This window comes from Orcinus orca, chromosome 4 (assembly GCF_937001465.1).
Source record: "Orcinus orca chromosome 4, mOrcOrc1.1, whole genome shotgun sequence".
Classification (NCBI taxonomy): Eukaryota; Metazoa; Chordata; class Mammalia; order Artiodactyla; family Delphinidae; genus Orcinus; species Orcinus orca.
This window is the reverse complement of record NC_064562.1, coordinates 84,419,733-84,437,197: the sequence shown is the minus strand read 5'-3', so window position 1 is coordinate 84,437,197 and position 17,465 is coordinate 84,419,733. Positions and strand designations below refer to the sequence as shown.

Below are 17,465 nucleotides of genomic sequence, written 5' to 3'. Positions count from 1 at the left end.
ATTAGGGATGTTGAGCTTCCTTTCATGTGTTTGTTGGCAAACTGTATATCTTCTTTGGAGAAATGTCTATTTAGGTCCTCTGCCCATTTTTCGATTGGGTTTTTTTTTTTTTTTGATATTGAGCTGCATGAGCTGCTTGTATATCTTGGAGATTAATCCTTTGTCAGTTGCTTCACTTGAAAATATTTTCTCCCATTCTGAGGGTTGCCTTTTCATCTTGTTTATGGGTTTCCTTTGCTGTGCAAAAGCTTTGAAGTTTCATTAGGTCCCATTTGTTTATTTTTGTTTTTATTTCCATTTCTCTAGGAGGTGGGTCAAAAAAGATCTTGCTGTGATTTATGTCATAGAGTGTTCTGCCTATGTTTTCCTCTAAGAGTTCTATAGTGTCTGGCCTTACATTTAGGTCTTTAACCCATTTTGAGTTTATTTTTGTGTATGGCGTTAGGGAGTGTTCTAATTTCATTCTTTTACACGTAGCTGTCCAGTTTTCCCAGCACCAGTTATTGAAGAGGCTGTCTTTTCTCCATTGTATATTCTTGCCTCCTTTATCAAAGATAAGCTGGCCGTATGTGCGTGAGTCATTGAGAGCTAATGACTGACAGCGACATCACAAATGCGGTTCGTTACAGGAGCGGGATGCGCAGATGGAGGTTGTGGCTGTGTGGCTCTCTGTGCTCTGCAGGTGAAGGCAGCTGAGCACACTGGACAGCTTCATTCATTCGACTGTAGGCTTCTGGAGGGACAGCCCGTTCCATGGCCAGCATCACTTCACTTGGCTTCCTGCTCTGTACTTCAGAAGCACTCAGTAAATGGGGATCTAACTGAATTGGTTAACAGTAAGGAAATCACTTTCTGTTTGCAAAGTAGATTGAGCCTAGAGGTATTTCTTAACAGGGTTTTAAAACTGCCACTGACAACTAGATTATATTTTATTCCAATTACACTGAAATGAGTTCTGGTATATTTCCTGATTGAAAATATCCAGAAGAGTTCAGTTCAGTGAGTGACAGCATTTTTCACAGCCTAAGGCATTCTTTGGGTATTTTGGAGGCAGAGAGAAGGGGAGGGTGAATGAGACAGGACGGGTGGGAGAGAAGTGAAACCCAAACTAGAAAACAAACGTATACATTCACCTGGGGTTTCTATAGAGGGAAGAAATACAGCCAGCATGTCAGTGTTTCCTGGGCTTTAGTCACCCTCCTGATTTTTGCCATCCCCTTTGTATCAGTCAGCGTTCTCCAATGGAACCAACAGAAACAGAACCAACATACACGCAAGAAGATATTTATTTTAAGGAACTGTCTCGTGCAGCTGTAAAGAAAGCAAGTCCAAAATCTGTAGAGTGTGCTGAAAACTCAGGCGGGATTTCTGTTTCAGGCCTGAGACAGAATTTCTTTTCTGAGAAACTTCAGTTTTTGCTCTTAAGACTTTTAAGGGTTAGGATGAGGCCATGCAGATCATCAGGCTGAATCTCCTCTACTTACAGGAGCTGATTGAATATGTCAATCACATCTACAAAATACCTTCAGAGCGACATCTAGACTAGCGCTTGACCAAATAACTGGGCACCATAGACTAGCCAAGTTGACACATAAAATTAACCACGCCTTTTTACCCCCTGTACTATCATTCATTCATTCAGTAGATATTTACTGACTGCTCCTATAAGTGCCAAGCACTTTTCTCAGGTCTTGGGAAGTAATGGATAAGACAAAGTCCCTGCCCTCCTGGAGCGACACTCTAGTGGGACATTTTGGGGAGGAACCAGTTGGATAAGAAGAGAGAGGATCAAAAGTTCTGCTCTGACCATTTGAAGAATGAGATGCCTTTAAACATCCATGTATAGGCTGTCCTGTAGTAAGGTCCAGGATTTAAAAAAAAAAAAAAAAAGGAAATATGAATTACTTTAAATTTTTCACTCATTATAATGACATAGGATGAGTGTAATATTAAGAAAAACATACAAAGTAACCAAGTTAGTGTGCTGGTTAGATTTTTTCTAAATATGTGAAAAGCAATATATACCACTGTTTCATTTTCTTCATAATGCTACTCAATTTTTAAAAACAAACTTTATGGGGAAAGAGGGTATTGCCCGTTTCCTCTGTAAGAATGTATAAGCGCCAACTCAAGAACTGTATCTCTTTTGTTCACTGTTATCTTCCCAAGACTATTGCATTCTCAGAATTTGAAAGCAAGATATTGTAATTGAGAACCACTGTACTGCAGGAAAGAAAGAGAGGGTTCACCAGCCAGAAGCTGTCTCTCCCCATCTCAGGTCTTTATGCAGTGAAATCCCAGGTGCGCCCTCATATGTGAGCCCGTCCAAGATTTGCCTGTGGTCAGGAGTATCTTCAGGAGGGACCTTCAGGAGGAAGATGAGAGAAAGACTCAGCAGGCAGTGAGAAGGCAGATCCCATGGTCACAAGTGAAAGCATTTCAAAAAGTCTGTTAGAAAGAGAACTAACAACCTGAGTTTGAAAGAGGTCACAGTATTTGTCCAGTAAAACATTTAGAACCAGTAGGAGATGGGAGCAGTCACAGGGTTTGTACAGGAGAGTGTACAAGATTAAGGAGCTTTATTAACTGAGATCCCTGAAATTCTAAAACATGGGACATGACGTCCTATTGCTCGTGGAGAGGCTGATTCCTTCATCAGTGTCAGGGACAGTGCTTGACACAGAGTAGGCACTCAATAAACACTTACTAAATAAATGAGTGAGGGAATGAATGAACTGTTAACGTTTTAACACTTATCCATTCTACACCTAAAATTACCTCTTGTAACCCATGAATATACCTGTCTAATAGGAAGTGGGGTGAGGATGAAAGATTAGCAAGCCCTTGGGGCTGCAGATCTAAAGCCACGTTCTCTGCTCCCCTTTATTAGACATCTTGCATGTTGATCATCTATCTGAAGGGGAAGAGAAAGCATTATTTATTGGCCCTCCTGAAGCCTTAATAATAATTATACTCATTTTTCTCTAAATTTAGGTTGAGTGATGCTCTAAACTTAAAGAGAATCCGTGGTGTTGGTTTGAGGATTACGTGGTCATATAATTAAGTCATTACCCCCCAATATTAGACAGACTTACCTCCCCAATCACCAGAACCCTGAACAACCGCAGGCTTTACCCACCAAAGCAGTGGATTCAACATGCACGGCCCTAAATGGATTGCACCTTCTCTGGTGGCAGATCAGAGGGAGAGAAGAGTCCAGGAGGCTCAGAGCCACATATGCCCGCCTCCTTCCAAATGTGCCCATAAGATAGGTCAGTGGCGAGCAGTGAAAGAGCTTGAAGTGTTCCTCCCGGAGCTTGTCTCCCGGGGAACTGGAGTGGCAGGTCTCTTCCTCTATGGCAGTATGAGGGGTGGGGAATGATTATCTCACTGAACAGTTATTCCAAAATCAGCAACGCTTTAGGAAATCTGTTAGGCTGTGTCTGCCCTAGAATTCCAGTGTGTCAACATTTTCATTTGCCTCACTTCCTTCTGTTTCAAGATTTGAAAATCTTCGATGTCTGGGTCATGCCCAACTCAGATGTCAATATTTCCTTGTTCAATGAGGCAGCGTCACCACTGCAGGTGCTGAAGCAATGCCCAGCATGGCTCCTTGCTGCTTCTGAAGACGCGAAGACACACTGGCCGCTTTCCCCATGGATATTATTTTGGGAAAGCTGTGCTGATTGTGGATATCAGGATCCCCTGGGTGTCCTTATATGGCTGAGGCAAAGGGAAAGCTACTCTTCTCCTAAGGGCAGGGGTTAAGGAGAAGCCAACCAGAAACTTGCTGGTGTCAGCAGTGATGTGGTTACTACACATCCACCTCACCAGGCAGCAAAATCTTGGAGGGTGGAGGACGAAATTTCATACCTCTGAAGAAATGCTTGTGCACACCATCACACACACAAAATCACACACACACACACACCCTGTAACACCAGCTTTTAGGAAAGGTCCTAGACTATGTAGGAGAGAGAATGGAGATGGGCAATAACGGTTGTAAGACATTCCTTATTTTTCCAAATAAAGAACACGGTAGTGTTAATTTAACTATACAGTAATGAAATCAGCTTTCATGGGTAGCTGCAGAAAGGGATTCATTATTTTACATGTCAAACCATTTAAAGCTATGATTTCTGGCCGATGACAGAATATTTAGAGGGATTTGCACAAACTAATAAACTTCATGCAATTTATAAGTACCTCTGAGCCTGCACCAAGGTTAACCAAAATATCTTAATAAAATGTACCTTGTTTGTCATGACTTCTCCTTAATGAGGAGCATCTCTATGCTTCATTGGCTAATTCTAAATTCTAGCAACTTGTTTACTTAAGAGGGATTTCATAATAATGTAACTTAATGAGGCATACAGTACAGATCAGGTGATTCCGTTTTACAAGTATTTTCTTCTGCCTGGAATATTCTCCATAAGCAAAATCTGTCAAAAATTAGACACAAGCCCTTGAGATTACCTAGTGAAAGCCTTTCATTTATGGATGATGAAACTGAGTTAATAACAAAACCAGGATGAGAACGCAGATTTCAACTCCCAATCCTGTGTTCTCTCCTCTACCCATCCTTTAAGATTCAGTACAAGCCCCACCTCCTCATGAAGCCTTCCATGAATCCCAATGATTTCTCACTTTTATGCACCCTAATCATGGTCTATACTGTATCATTTAGCATTTGGTTAAAAGTCTTGTCACTTTCAATATTATGTCATATTCTTGTATCTCTAAGGAGACTATTATCTCAAGGACAAAATCCATGTTCGAGGATTCTCTTGACTGTTCCACAGTACCTAGCAAATCACATGCATCACCTAATCTTCTAACCTACTTGTCCCATCTCTAATGAATCCAGGACTTTGCTCCTTGTCACTTCAACCCTACTGTCCTCTTTAGTAACATAAACTTCCATATGCATGACTTTTTTAACCATAGATTTACACTATATTATACATATATATATATATATATATATACACACACACACATACACACATCCTTGACAACTAGCACTGTAGCTGGCTCATAGTAAGCGTCAATAAAGGTTTGGAGAGAGAGAAAATTCTTGAGGTCACTATGATCAGGGAAGGTACACAGGTACACAGAGGAAGTAAAATGTTAAATTGAGCCTTGAAGAAAACATATTGATTAACGTGCAAAGAGGAAATAAATGATATGTGAGACAAAGAGTATCCTATGTTTGAATTCCAAATTGGGTACTTATTATTTGTTAAATCTTAGGCAATTTACTTAACCTGTCTGAGCCTCGGCTTCCCCATCTGCTGAACTAGGATAATATTATAGATTTCATAGTGTCTGAAAAATAACTGATAAATTACACAGTAGGATTCGATAAATAGTAGTTACTAACAACAGTAACAAAAATTAATAATAACTCCTTGAATAAAGAAGCCAATAGATGTCCCAAGTGAGGGCACAGTGGGTAGCCTAGTTAGACTACAGCAAAATGCTTCACAAAGGGAAATGATGATAGGTGAGAATGGAGAGACAGAGGCCAGATTCAGTCACCATTTCTTTCTCCAACCAACTTGAAGCTTAAAGCTATCAACTGCATCACTAAATTCACTGCAGGATGTGATGATGGCCGAGGACTGTGAAGTGGTTCATTCTTAGTAAAAAGCACATGGGCATTGAATCAGACAAGACATGGGTTGTAATCTCAGGTCTGGCACTTACTGGGGCATAAACTGGAGGTGGTTTGTTGTTGTAAGTGTTAAACAAGTAATACATGTGAAGCATCTACCATAATGCTAGGCAGATGATGGACACGCAACAAATCTTAGTTATCTTTTCTTTCATTTGTCTTTGCCTCTTCCCAAGCTTTTCTCTAGCTCTTTCTTTGTCACCAGGTTCTTTGCTTGCCTACCCAAACCTACGGCTTTCAACAAGGGTTTACTGAGATCAGTGTCATTAGAGAGCATTTAAAAGCACGGACTGTAAGTCGGGCACTGTGCTAATAACTCTAAATTTAAACACAGCTGCCTGTATTGTCCTTGGAAGTACTTCAAATTCATTTGTATGAATGAGCCATGTCCCCTCCAGGTAAACCAGATGCAAAGGAGATCAGCTTGAAGTTAAAGCCACATCATAGGCCAAAGGTGCTCACGATTCCTATAGTTCCAAAAGTGTTTATCTGGGCATAGCATAGAGAAAAACCAGGAAACCTGGGCTAGGTATCACTGGAATGGTAGGAAGCAACAGTGAACAACAGTGGAGACACAAAAGTCAAAGTATAGCCAGGCCTGTCCTTTCAACCCATGCATCCATCACACTTCTGGCAGTTTAGCCAGAGGAAATAACTACGGATATGCACAAAGACTTAGCTAAAAGGTTTTCTTTGCAGGCCTGTTTATTTAAGAGTATAACAGTAAAGCAAGCCTTAACATCTAAAAATAGATTGATTCAATTATGGTTTATCCATATAATCTATGAACACACGCTGTCACAGAGGAATATTTATTAACGTGGAAAGATGACCAGGCTATACTATTAACTGACAAAAGCAGATTGCAAAGCAAAATATACTAGGTGAGTCTGTGTTTTTAAGTATATATGAATAAAAAAAAGACTGGAAGTTTAGCAAGATATTAAAAATAATCGACACTGAAGGTGAAATTATTAATTTTTACTTTTTGTTTCCTGATTGTTTATAGTTTTGAATGTTTCCATATATCACTTTGTAACAAGAAAAAATGCCATGTATATAAACATATATATGCTATTTTTTCAAATACCTATGGCATTTTTGTTACAAAATATATGTATATATGTAATGTATTTATATGGCTTCGATAAATGGTAGTTTTTAAAAACTACATATTTTATATATAATATATAAAATTATATATTTAATAATATACTACACACACACATACTGTTTTGTGAGTGGAGATAAATGGTGGATGGATGAATAGATGGATGGATGGATTAGATTAGATAAATGGTAGATGGATGGTAAATTAGATGATAGATTAGATCATAGATAAACAGTAGATTAGACGGATTGATAGATGATGGATTCGATACATAGCTGGTAGATAGATAGATGATAGATAGGCAGGTAGATAGATGTCCAGGAGGCGCACAGAGCCAGATGTCTAGCAAGACGGTGTGTATTGAGTGCCACGCAGTATCAACAGTTACAAGTTAACCAAAACGAGCGAACGTCCGGGCAGCTGTGCCTGAGCCCGTCTTTTCTCCGTCAGGTGGACGCCCACGGCAACATTCTCCTCAGCACCCTGGAGATCAGGAACGAGACTAGCGGCTCGGAAGTGCTCACGGGCGGGAGCGACCCCAAGGCCACCATGTACTCGTACGACAGCGCCAGCATCCAGTACCGCAAGCCGCTGAGCAGCCGCGAGGCGTACGGGCGCGCGCTGGACCGGCACGGCGCCCACAGCAAGGGGCGCCTCCGCAGGCGCGCCTCGCAGCTCAAAGTCAAAATCCCCGACTTGACTGATGTGAATTCCATAGACAAGTGGTCCCGAATGTTCTTCCCCATCACCTTTTCTCTTTTTAACGTCGTTTATTGGCTTTACTATGTACACTAAGTTCAGTCCCCATGGTTCCTTAAACGACTACCTTCCTCTTCTCTTAGTTTTTAATCCCACAGGTCCCCAGCAGCGGTACTGCTGTGCTTTTTGAGGTAAGAGATTCAGTCATCCAATTGGTTTTAGGTCTTGCATATCAATTTTATTACTGCACCATGTTTACTTCAAAAAAAAAAAAAAAAACTCTATTTTTTTTTCCAGTCTACTGTGGTCCAGGTTACTGGCTCTTTCAGAGCTCTGTTAATTGCCATGTTTACAAACAAATACACACAACGAGAGAAATTAGATAGGCAGATCTTTAGCAGTTCTAGCCGCCCTGGATTTGACTGATTATTTTTTAAGTAAAACTGAAAAGAGGACCCAGCTCTCTGTGTGCATGGCTTCCTGGTCAACTGTAACAATCTCATGCTGCCAAAAAACAACACAATTTCCAGGATCTCAGAAGACAAAACAAAGCCATTGATAAGTTACAGATTTCCAGGAAGAAGGGAGAACAAAAAGGAGCCTAGAAGAGGAAGGAAGACTCCCCTCCACCCTCAAGCTGCCCCAGGTCCACTGTAGGAGGGGGTCCCAGCTCCACGGAGGAAGAGGGGGAGACTGGCAAGCGCTGCCCCAGGTTGTGCAAACCCAATCTGCCATCTTCACCTCACCTTTAAGCTGGATATTCTGAAAAATGCTTCTTTCTCAGACTTCCAGGCAGATTTAAATTAACATTAGAATCCAACCTGGTAGCCACTGGGAACATTTTTCTTTTCTTGTTAAGTATAAGGAGTTTGGGGGGCAGTGACCATTTTTAAGCTCTTTCAAATGAGCAGCCCTGAACTTACTTCCTCAGCCTGGAATCACTTGACGCTGTGTCATGAAGCCATGGCATCACATTGCCCTCGTTCCTCCTTTAGAGAGATTGAGAGAAAGGCGCTGGTGGTGGTGGGCGGGGGGGAGGTGTGCTTTGAAGAAGAGGGCGGTAAGAAATTTTTGCTTGAGAAAAATATTGCCCTTTCCATGAGGAAGGCAAGATTTATGTGCTGTGAAAAGGGTGCCTGGGCAGTTACCTGAACTGCCAAATCTTTAATCAAATAGTATATATTTCTTAGCCTTCCAGAGAGCAGTATCTAATGGTGACAAGGTAGCTGCACAGTGCTAGTTCCTCAGCTAGCATGTTATGCCTCTGCTCTCTGAGCTCTGCATTCCAACACAGGAAATGAATGCTTCAGGAAATGCACATATACCCATTTTGGTATCATGCTCCTTCAACGCCAGATTTCTACTTTAAAGAAAACCTTCAAAACAGCAAAACCACAGAATAACAACATCACTGAGCCTTCAAACATTTACAACAGCTCTGAAAGTACAGCCCTTGTCTACAGTCGTTACTGCTTCTGCCTTATCTCTGCTCATGGATTACTTTGCTCATCATACAAGGAGCATCCCTCAAGAGCCCAGCACACAATTCTAACCATATCCAACCAACTAGAGTTGAGATTCATCTCATTTTATGTCACTAAAGCCTCGTTATTTTTGTGTATGTGTTCAGCCTGAGCATATAAGAATTCTATGTGTTCATTTTCAAGACTGAGTGAAACCCAAAGTTGGCCAAACAGTCATGAAGGCGAGTTGGGACCTCATCTATGGATGTGATATGAGTTGAGGTAATAATAGGGATGATTGCCTCTGTTTGACGATCTGGCTTTCTCCCTAAGGTTGTGATGAGGGCCCATGTTTACAACAGCATCAGCTGCTAGAGATTATAAACTTAATTGAAAAGAGGAAGCTGAATTTCTACAGATAAACCCAAGGAGAGTTATGAGGTGTTCTTTTAGAAAGCAAGAGGAAAAGAGAACCCCCAAATAAATACATGGTTATGCTATAGCTAATGTATGTTAGTAAGAATATAAAAACCCTGCTTTAACTGGAAAAATTATCTCAGTGGTTTTATGAGAAATGAATCGGGCATGGGAACCAAATTTCATTTAAGTTTTCAGTTGTATAATCACAGTTCCCTGGTCAAGAAAATCTCCAGCCTCTGGGGATGAAGCAATCCATTTCGAAACTCTGTTTAGTTAGTTCTTTGGCAGGGTGAGATGCTTTTCCATCGTGAAATGCCCAAATAGACTAGAACGTGGCCATGCCAGTGATAGTAAGGTCAATATTCCCAGTGACTACCCAGGAACCACTGGGTAGCCGTCTATTTTGAACACAGGAAGTGAGGCTTTTGGCTGATACCTAACAAGAATTAATAAGTCAAAACTCTTTTAAAAGTTTTTAAGGATGAAATGCTAAATCAGAAACAAAGTCTCTGTTGATCTGTGTTCCATAACAAAACAAGTTCTCTTTACCTGTTTAGATCATTCTTCTTGGAGAAGATTGAGCATAGTTTTTTTATTATTATCTTGCCTTAATAGTCTAAAGGATTTGATGCTTGTAGTTTTAGATGTAAAGCATCTCTGAGAGAAAAAGAACGTTTTGAATTCTTATCTTTTATCCTTTGTAAAATGTAAAACTTAGTAAGCCTGAATCTACCATCAGGCACGAAATGGTGTCACTGTAGGCCCTCCTGGATGTAGACAGTCACAGCTAGCACTACACAAATTGTGTTACATAGCTCTGGTTTTAGAGGCAATGGCAGCCAGAAAAATGGAAAAGCTGCCATATTTCTAATTAATAACCTCTGGCCTCGCTTCCTTCTTCCGGACACCTCCTAGCCAAATCCTCCCCAATCTCGTTCCAGGCTGAACAGTACACAGAAAAAAATCCTTCCTTCTCTGCCTCTCTACCTTGTCTTGCCCAAATTGATGACATAAAACATAAAAATTGCTAGACATTCTTAAGTGCCCTCAACCTGGTCCCCATTCCTGAAAGATTCAGATCGCTACATTTTAGAGGGGTTACTGTTTAACCATTTGGGGGTTGTTTTCTTTTAGCCATAATCTCCTGTATTAACAAAGTGGCAGCAGAGGCTGAAAACTGCACGGACGCACTCTCTTATGCCACAGTCATGTCCAGGGGACCCCATGTTCATAGTTCATAAACTGTGAAATAGACTGAGTCTTAGACTTAACCTGTATAGACCCAGCAGAAATCCCGTCATTTATTTGCCAATGATGACTTCACACTCATTCCAACCAGTCATGTTTCTTGACTTAAGATATCAGGGGTGACATGTGCATTACACTCACCAGCTTTGTGAGGCCAAGACCCAGGTAAAGACATATTTTTGGCTTGAATTATCCAGGATTGTTGCCCCCATCCTCTCCATTGCCAAATAGAAACAGCAGACTCGTTGGTAGTTCTGCGGACTAAAGTGTTTTCACATATACCGTCTTTACTGTCCGTTACAATCAGTGAAGGATCTTGAAAATGCAAAGAGAAAATGTGGTGCAGAGAATAAAGTTTGCTTTATGGATCCAAGGATAGGCTTTCCTTAAAAAGCATTACGTACAATACACAGAGATGTTGACCAAATTCCATCTTTCTAAAATCAATGACTGCTTTATAAATATTCACTTCAGAAAGAGCTCAGTCGAAATTTGCCAAGTGAAACAAACAAACAAACAAAAGATCTATTTATAATGTTAGAAGGAAAAGCTCTCCAAGATTTCTTATATGGACAATCTTTAATAGTATTTTACAAAGGGTGATGTGCCACAGTTGTTTTTTTTTTGCCCCTAAACAAATATAATCAAATATTTATCCCAGGAGGGAGGGTAAAGGAATGTGCAAGCATTTGTTCATGTTGGTTCATCAGCAGTTACTGGGATGAGGAGGACAGAAAAACGAACAAAAATATCTGTTGCTTGAAAGCAAACAGTCAACACAGAGGTCAAGTTGTTAATGGAATGTAGAATATTATGTAAACTTCCTTGTAAATTCTGTACATAGTTCATGGAACTGTTCCCTGTGGCGTGGTGGTCCTCAGCTTTTGGGTGGATGTTTGAAAAATACGAGCACTGTAAATAATGTAAGCTTACAAGGCACTCGCTTTTATTCATGAAGTGAAATGACTAGTGATTTGGGTCCAACCAGAATCTTTTTAGCTCTTGCTCTTTCTCTGACATTGTGTGTGTACAGTTGTGTAATTCTGCCAGGTGTCTGTGATCACTGCCTCATGCCTCAACCCCACTGAAAGGGACTGGAGCTACCAAGAAGTCTGCACACCCCTGGGGCTCAGGAACAGCACACCAGCAGAGACAGGAATCTTAACGAGCTGCTCCTGGAACCATGCCATGAAAAGTTTGATGCGTTTTTATCAGTCACTTGTGGCTACTCATTTCAGATACCAAATTATCCATGCTGTTGAGGGGGTCAAGAATAGAAGACGTGATCAAAATCCACAGGGAATCCAAAGCTTCATTTGCACCAATAGCTTTAGCTTGTACCTTCTTTCCTTCCACAAGTGTTCCCAGAACTTCTAATACTTTCTAATAGAAATGGATGGATGGTTGATCAGGGTAAACAGTCGAATGCGCAAATGATGGGAAGGAGAAAAGGAGGAGATAGCCAATGACACTGATAACACCAACTGGCTGATTCGTGCCTGAAAGATCCAGAGGTGACCATGTCACTCTTTTTGAAGGGTAAAAAGAAGTACTGGTATAAATGGACTGGGTATTGACAAGTATTTTTCAACTGGGGGCCTGAGATATGTTTGGTATGTGCTAGTTAAACTTAAAAGAGAATCTGGCAATTAAATATTCTCAAATATATTTCTCCCAAGTCCTGGTATTCTTGAAAAAGTCTTCGGAATGGTGGGATATTATGCCATAAGATGTGTTTCCATGCAGACTGGCAGTCCCAGAGAGGGTGACGGTATCCACAGAAATTCAGAAATTCTAAGCAAGTAGGGAAATAGATTGGTTTCTTAGCAACATTTGAGAGTGATCAATGTCTTTCTTGCAGGTAAGAACTTAGCAAGGCAAGGCTTTTATTGCCAGCATTTTAAGTGCCAGGAAGAGTGCAGGGAGCCATCACTGTAAGACATTTTGGCTCCAAAATGTGCCAAGTAGGGTCCACAATCAATTGAATAAGAAAAAAAGCCCTGTTGGAACTAATCAAGTCAATTTCTAGGTCCAGAATACATTGTGCTTTTGCTTAAATCCTGCTTTTTCCAGATAACTGAAATCAACTAAGCTGACAGAAAACTCCACTGTTAGAGGCTGCAACTTCACAAACATTTGAAAGGAAATCCTTTTCAATAGAAGAACTTCAAACCAGAAAATACTAAGTTCCTGGAAGGATAAGCATAGTTTTGAGTTTGTTTTTATTTCTCCAAACCAAGAATTTCCTTATTCGAACTGAAGAGATCTAACAGTTGTTTGTTTTGTTTCGGTTTTCCTATTTCAAGAAGTCCTTGGTACATCAAGGGACTGGCAACCATTCCTGATTGGCCCCTAGATACCCTGTCCACCCTGGAACAATCAGCACTCATCACCAAGGCTTCAGTAGGAATTCGGTGTGGGAAAAGAAGGTATCTTTCTGAACCAGTTGGCAAAGAAACCATTCTCATACCTGCATTTTCTCTCCTGAAGACAATAGAAAAATAAATCAATAAAAATTGTTTCATAAAAGAGAGGCCAAGTAACATTATGCATTTGCCTAAAGTACACAGGGTCACAGATTCACTAACTTAAAACAGCCCCAGTTAGAAGCCAAAGGATAAATAAGAGCAATCAGTATTGCTGTCTGGCTCCTACTTCTCCCTGGGTTTCCTTTTGAAGAAAAACAGGGAAGGGGGAACATTTTCCAATATAATTTTTTATAGGTGAAAACTATTCAAATACGATATGTTTATGCATTTTGCAAGTTTGGCAACGTGAAACAGATTACCTCTTTTGTGTTCATTCCTTCCTGGCACCATACATCATCCTGACTCATGCCTTAACCCAATGAAATCAATCCCTTTCTTTTTCCTTTCTCATTTCTAAACCTCATAAGCTGTCTTGCCCATGGATAGCAGAAAGCTTAAGCTTCTTTGGACTTATACTACATATCTTCAATTGAATCTACAAAAACAGTGAATTTTAATAATTTCCCCAAATTCCTACTCCTATTGCCTTTAACAGAACGTTAGAGGTAGCTACTGTATAATCACAGTAGCCTCTTCTGAACTGCCTTGGGTTATTTTTCTTTTCTGCTTTTCTGTCCCTTGTATACAGAATACACGTTTACCTAAACCTTCTCCCTCCCAGTCTAATTCAAAATGAAATGGAAATAAAAATCATAAGCTCAAACCTAAGAAAACTACATTATCTACACCAAAGTTTGAGGATAAGACCATCTCCTTACATTATAGTTGTAATGTGGTGAATTCACACTGTATCAATTCTTTTTCATCAAACTCGTTTGTGTACTTCTTCAGTCTTAATTGTATGCCATTTAAAAATCTATTATTATTCCTCCCAGAATGGCTAATCATTTACACAGCACACCATTAGTTACAGACTGTCCTCTAGGAACTTGACCTAATTCATCCTTTCTATATCTGATTCCTATTACAGATTTCCACTTCTATGCATTACCCTACCCACTCCTCTTCAACCTTCTAGCAGACATTAAATATAGTTAGTAACTGGACAGGTCATAAGGCAAACTGTCTAAACTGCCCCTATAAAATATGTGGAACATCTTTTTCCTCCAGACAACATTTCTATATTTAGAGAACAGAAAGTTCTCTAAACATATACCAAGCAATGTGCAGCTTAACCTTAAAAAGTTAACTATAAATGAGCTGCATGGTGGGGAGAAGGAAATTATAGTGAACAGCAGACACCTTGGAATTAGGATTTTGTGACCTGGGCTTTATGCTGTCACTATCACAGCCTAGTTGTGTGACTACAGACATTCCACCAGATGACCTCCAAGTTCCCTTGCAGTACTAAATTTCAAAGGGAATTTTAAAGAGATTCATTTGTGTAGGAGATTACCAGAAAGATACAGGAGTCTCATGGCCTCTGTTAACACAGCCCCACAAATTTAGTTATATTCCTTGTTGCATGTCTTTGGGAGTAAGCCATCTGGTGTAAAGTGAACTGAATTCAAAACTTGTTCACAGTCCTCTAAAAATATATAGAGAACATAGAGTTAAATTTTCAGGCAAGTGGCAAAAAAAAAAAATTTATGATTTTAGTAATCGTCCACACTACAATATTTCCCTCTAAAAGCACTGGAGAGTCTCATATAACATAATCATCGTGATCTCTGTTTTCAGATATCTGAAAGATCCCTTAGTCCATTCTCTCTAACTCAGTCAGGAATGGCCATGGAAAGGAAAAATGAGTGGAAAAGCCAACTTCTAAGCAGCATCTGAGCAGAAACGCTATTGCAGTGCCTTTCCATATTCCTTCCCATCCTAGACGCCATCACTGTCCTGTGTCCTGTAAGAGGAATAGCAGGTATGATTGAGCTCTCAGGTAAGAGGCAGCCACCCATCTATTGGAAAAGATTCCAGGTCTGTTATCTACTCTCTCTGCCCCCACTTCTCCCACCTCCTCCTATCCCCCACTTAAATCATTAAATCTGTCAAATGTTTTAGGCACAGCTATGGCAAAACTGAAAGTTTACTTATTAAATTGCAATCAGCATTTCTAGCTATTCACATTTTTAAAGATGCATCCTAGTGTCTGAACAAGATCCCTAATGAGATTCCTGCACACAGATGTTCATAACTTTTTTTTCCTTTTTTAAAAGATACCTTCCATCTCTAAACTTTCATGATTCTCCTGAGAACCCCTGACCATTCAAAACTGTTAGGAGAGTGCCTGGAAATTCCTTCCTTCCACCATAGGCCATTCTATGGATGAGATGGTCTCTTTTTTGTAGAGTTATCCTAATATTCTGCCCCTCGACCTCACACACCCCACAAAACCTTCCTATGTACAGATGTATTCATTACTCCTCTTAAAAGTAGTGAGCTAATAGTTTTCTATTACTGGTTTCCCACACTTTTTTCCTAGTGATGGTTTCATATTTAATTTCATTTTTTTCAAAACAGAGGAAGCATTCCTAAGTCTTCAAATTTTCACCAAGTTGAGATTAGTACTTACTAATATGTATATCAATTAGGATTCATTTAAGTGCAAGTAACAAAAGATACAACTAAAAGTAACTTTAACAATCAAAATGTTATCTCATATAACAGTTAGAAGTAGCGCAGTTACTGGGTTAATTATTTCAATAGCACAGTGATGTCATTCAGGACTCAGGCCCCTTCCCTAACCAGTTCTTAACTCTGTATGTTATCAGCAGCCATTATGGTTGCAAAGTGGCTACACTTACGCACTCATATCAAGTGGAAGAAATAAGGGAAAGCCCTGCCTTGGATTTGTTTTTAAGAGCAAGGACATCCTTCCCAAAAAACTCCCTCAACAGTCTTCTCTGTTGTCCCATTGGCCAGGGTTGGATAACACATCCATTCCCGAACCAGCCTCTGATAAGAGGAATGGAATTATCATGATTGGCTTACAACACTAACCCCAAGCTGCCCAGTGTCTGGGAAAAAAGGAGGTGGGGTGGGGAATATGTTAACAAAAAGAGGGAAGGGGGCTTCCCTGGTGGCTCGCGGTGGTTGGCGGTCCACCTGCTGATGCAGGGGACACGGATTCGTGCCCCAGTCCGGGAAGATCCCACATGCCGCAGAGCGGCTGGGCCTGTGAGCCATGGCCGCTGAGCCTGCACGTAACGGGAGAGGCCACAACAGTGAGAGGCCCGCGTACAACCAAAAAAAAAAAAAAAAAAGAGGGAAGAATGGCTTTTGGGTAGATATCCAACGATAACTGTCACACATCGGTCTAAGGCATCAAAAAACACTTTCCCACACATTATTTCCTGGTTTGACCTTCACTACAATGCTGTGAAGTTAAGATGACAAAACCAATATGTAGAAATAGAGGCTCAAATAGGTTAAATGATTTACCCAAGATCTGATAACTAGTTAGTGATGGAGTTAGTATTCAATCTCAGTTTTTCTTGGCTCCAAAGGCAAAGCTTTTTCCACTCTACTACACTGCCTGGATTTAATCTTTTTAACCTGATGATCCAGGTTGTGGGTAGTTCAAAGATGAGTGGAGGTAGGAGAAAAGAGAGTGATTTCCTCTCCCAGTATGTAGATACTGTGCCGAGTAAACAGTCTTGCTCTTTTTTGTAATCCTTCTCCATCCTTCCTCCATCCTCCACACAAAAGTTTTTCATTACTCTCTTGAGGGAAAGTGTAGGAGGAGTAGCTTGTACAACATCTAAATAGCCTGAAGCGTGCCCCAGTTTGCCTGAGATAGTGCCAGTGTGTAAATTATCAATAGATAATTTCACTCAAAATTGTCCATTTAGATAACGAGTTATATAGTCATGCTAATTATGAGGTCTCATGATTCCCATACCTGGAGGATATGGGAAATATTAGCAAGTTAATATTAACACCTTGGAGAAAATATCTTGGCTCCCTATGAAGCTTTTATTCATGACTGACCTCAGTCTTCTCCATCACTCATGCTCACTTCATTTCTCATTGTACCCCTCACTCAGCTTCAAGCATGCTAATCCTTACGCTTTCCCTACCCTTCCACTGCAGCGGCCACCTATCATCCCAAAATGTTCTCGTTGCTGTGCTTGAATTTTTACATTTTATCTCCAGCTCAGCCTCCTCCTAACGCCTCCCTAATGAATCCAGCCAACATCAACCAAAAAGCCATCATGAGCAAACTTCCCTCATTCTGTTCACTCTCCCTCTCCCCTTCACCCTCAATTCTTGTGGCCATTTTGTCCAAAGATAGTTACTTCATTTGTGTATTTTCCAGTAGTTTTGCAAATAGATGCTCTGCCTCCCTAAACAAAGCGTAAGGTCTTTAAGGGTAAATGTCCCATTTTCTAATTCTTTTGCATTGCCCAAAGCAT

The 17,465-nt window shown here is 40.4% G+C and overlaps 2 protein-coding genes across 3 annotated transcripts in view; one reads left to right on the top strand and one right to left on the bottom strand.

Moving 5' to 3' along the window:
* Window positions 1–16,334, top strand: part of GABRB1 (gamma-aminobutyric acid type A receptor subunit beta1) — a 400,458-nt gene extending 384,124 nt beyond the window's left edge. The window contains exon 9 of the mRNA XM_004268298.4: window positions 7,239–16,334. Within this exon, the coding sequence (XP_004268346.1) occupies window positions 7,239–7,583 (345 nt within the window). The 3' untranslated portion in view covers window positions 7,584–16,334. The remainder of the gene's footprint in view (window positions 1–7,238) is intronic.
* The window catches only part of COMMD8 (COMM domain containing 8), a 37,653-nt gene continuing 20,274 nt past the window's right edge, over window positions 87–17,465 (bottom strand). Inside the window, exon 5 of one of the 2 annotated variants that reach the window (XM_033425492.2) lies at window positions 87–2,365. In XM_033425492.2, the coding sequence (XP_033281383.1) occupies window positions 2,246–2,365 (120 nt within the window). In that variant the 3' untranslated portion in view covers window positions 87–2,245. Of the gene's footprint in view, window positions 2,366–11,231; window positions 13,103–17,465 lie in introns of those variants that run through there. The other variant, XM_033425493.2, reaches the window with a different exon arrangement.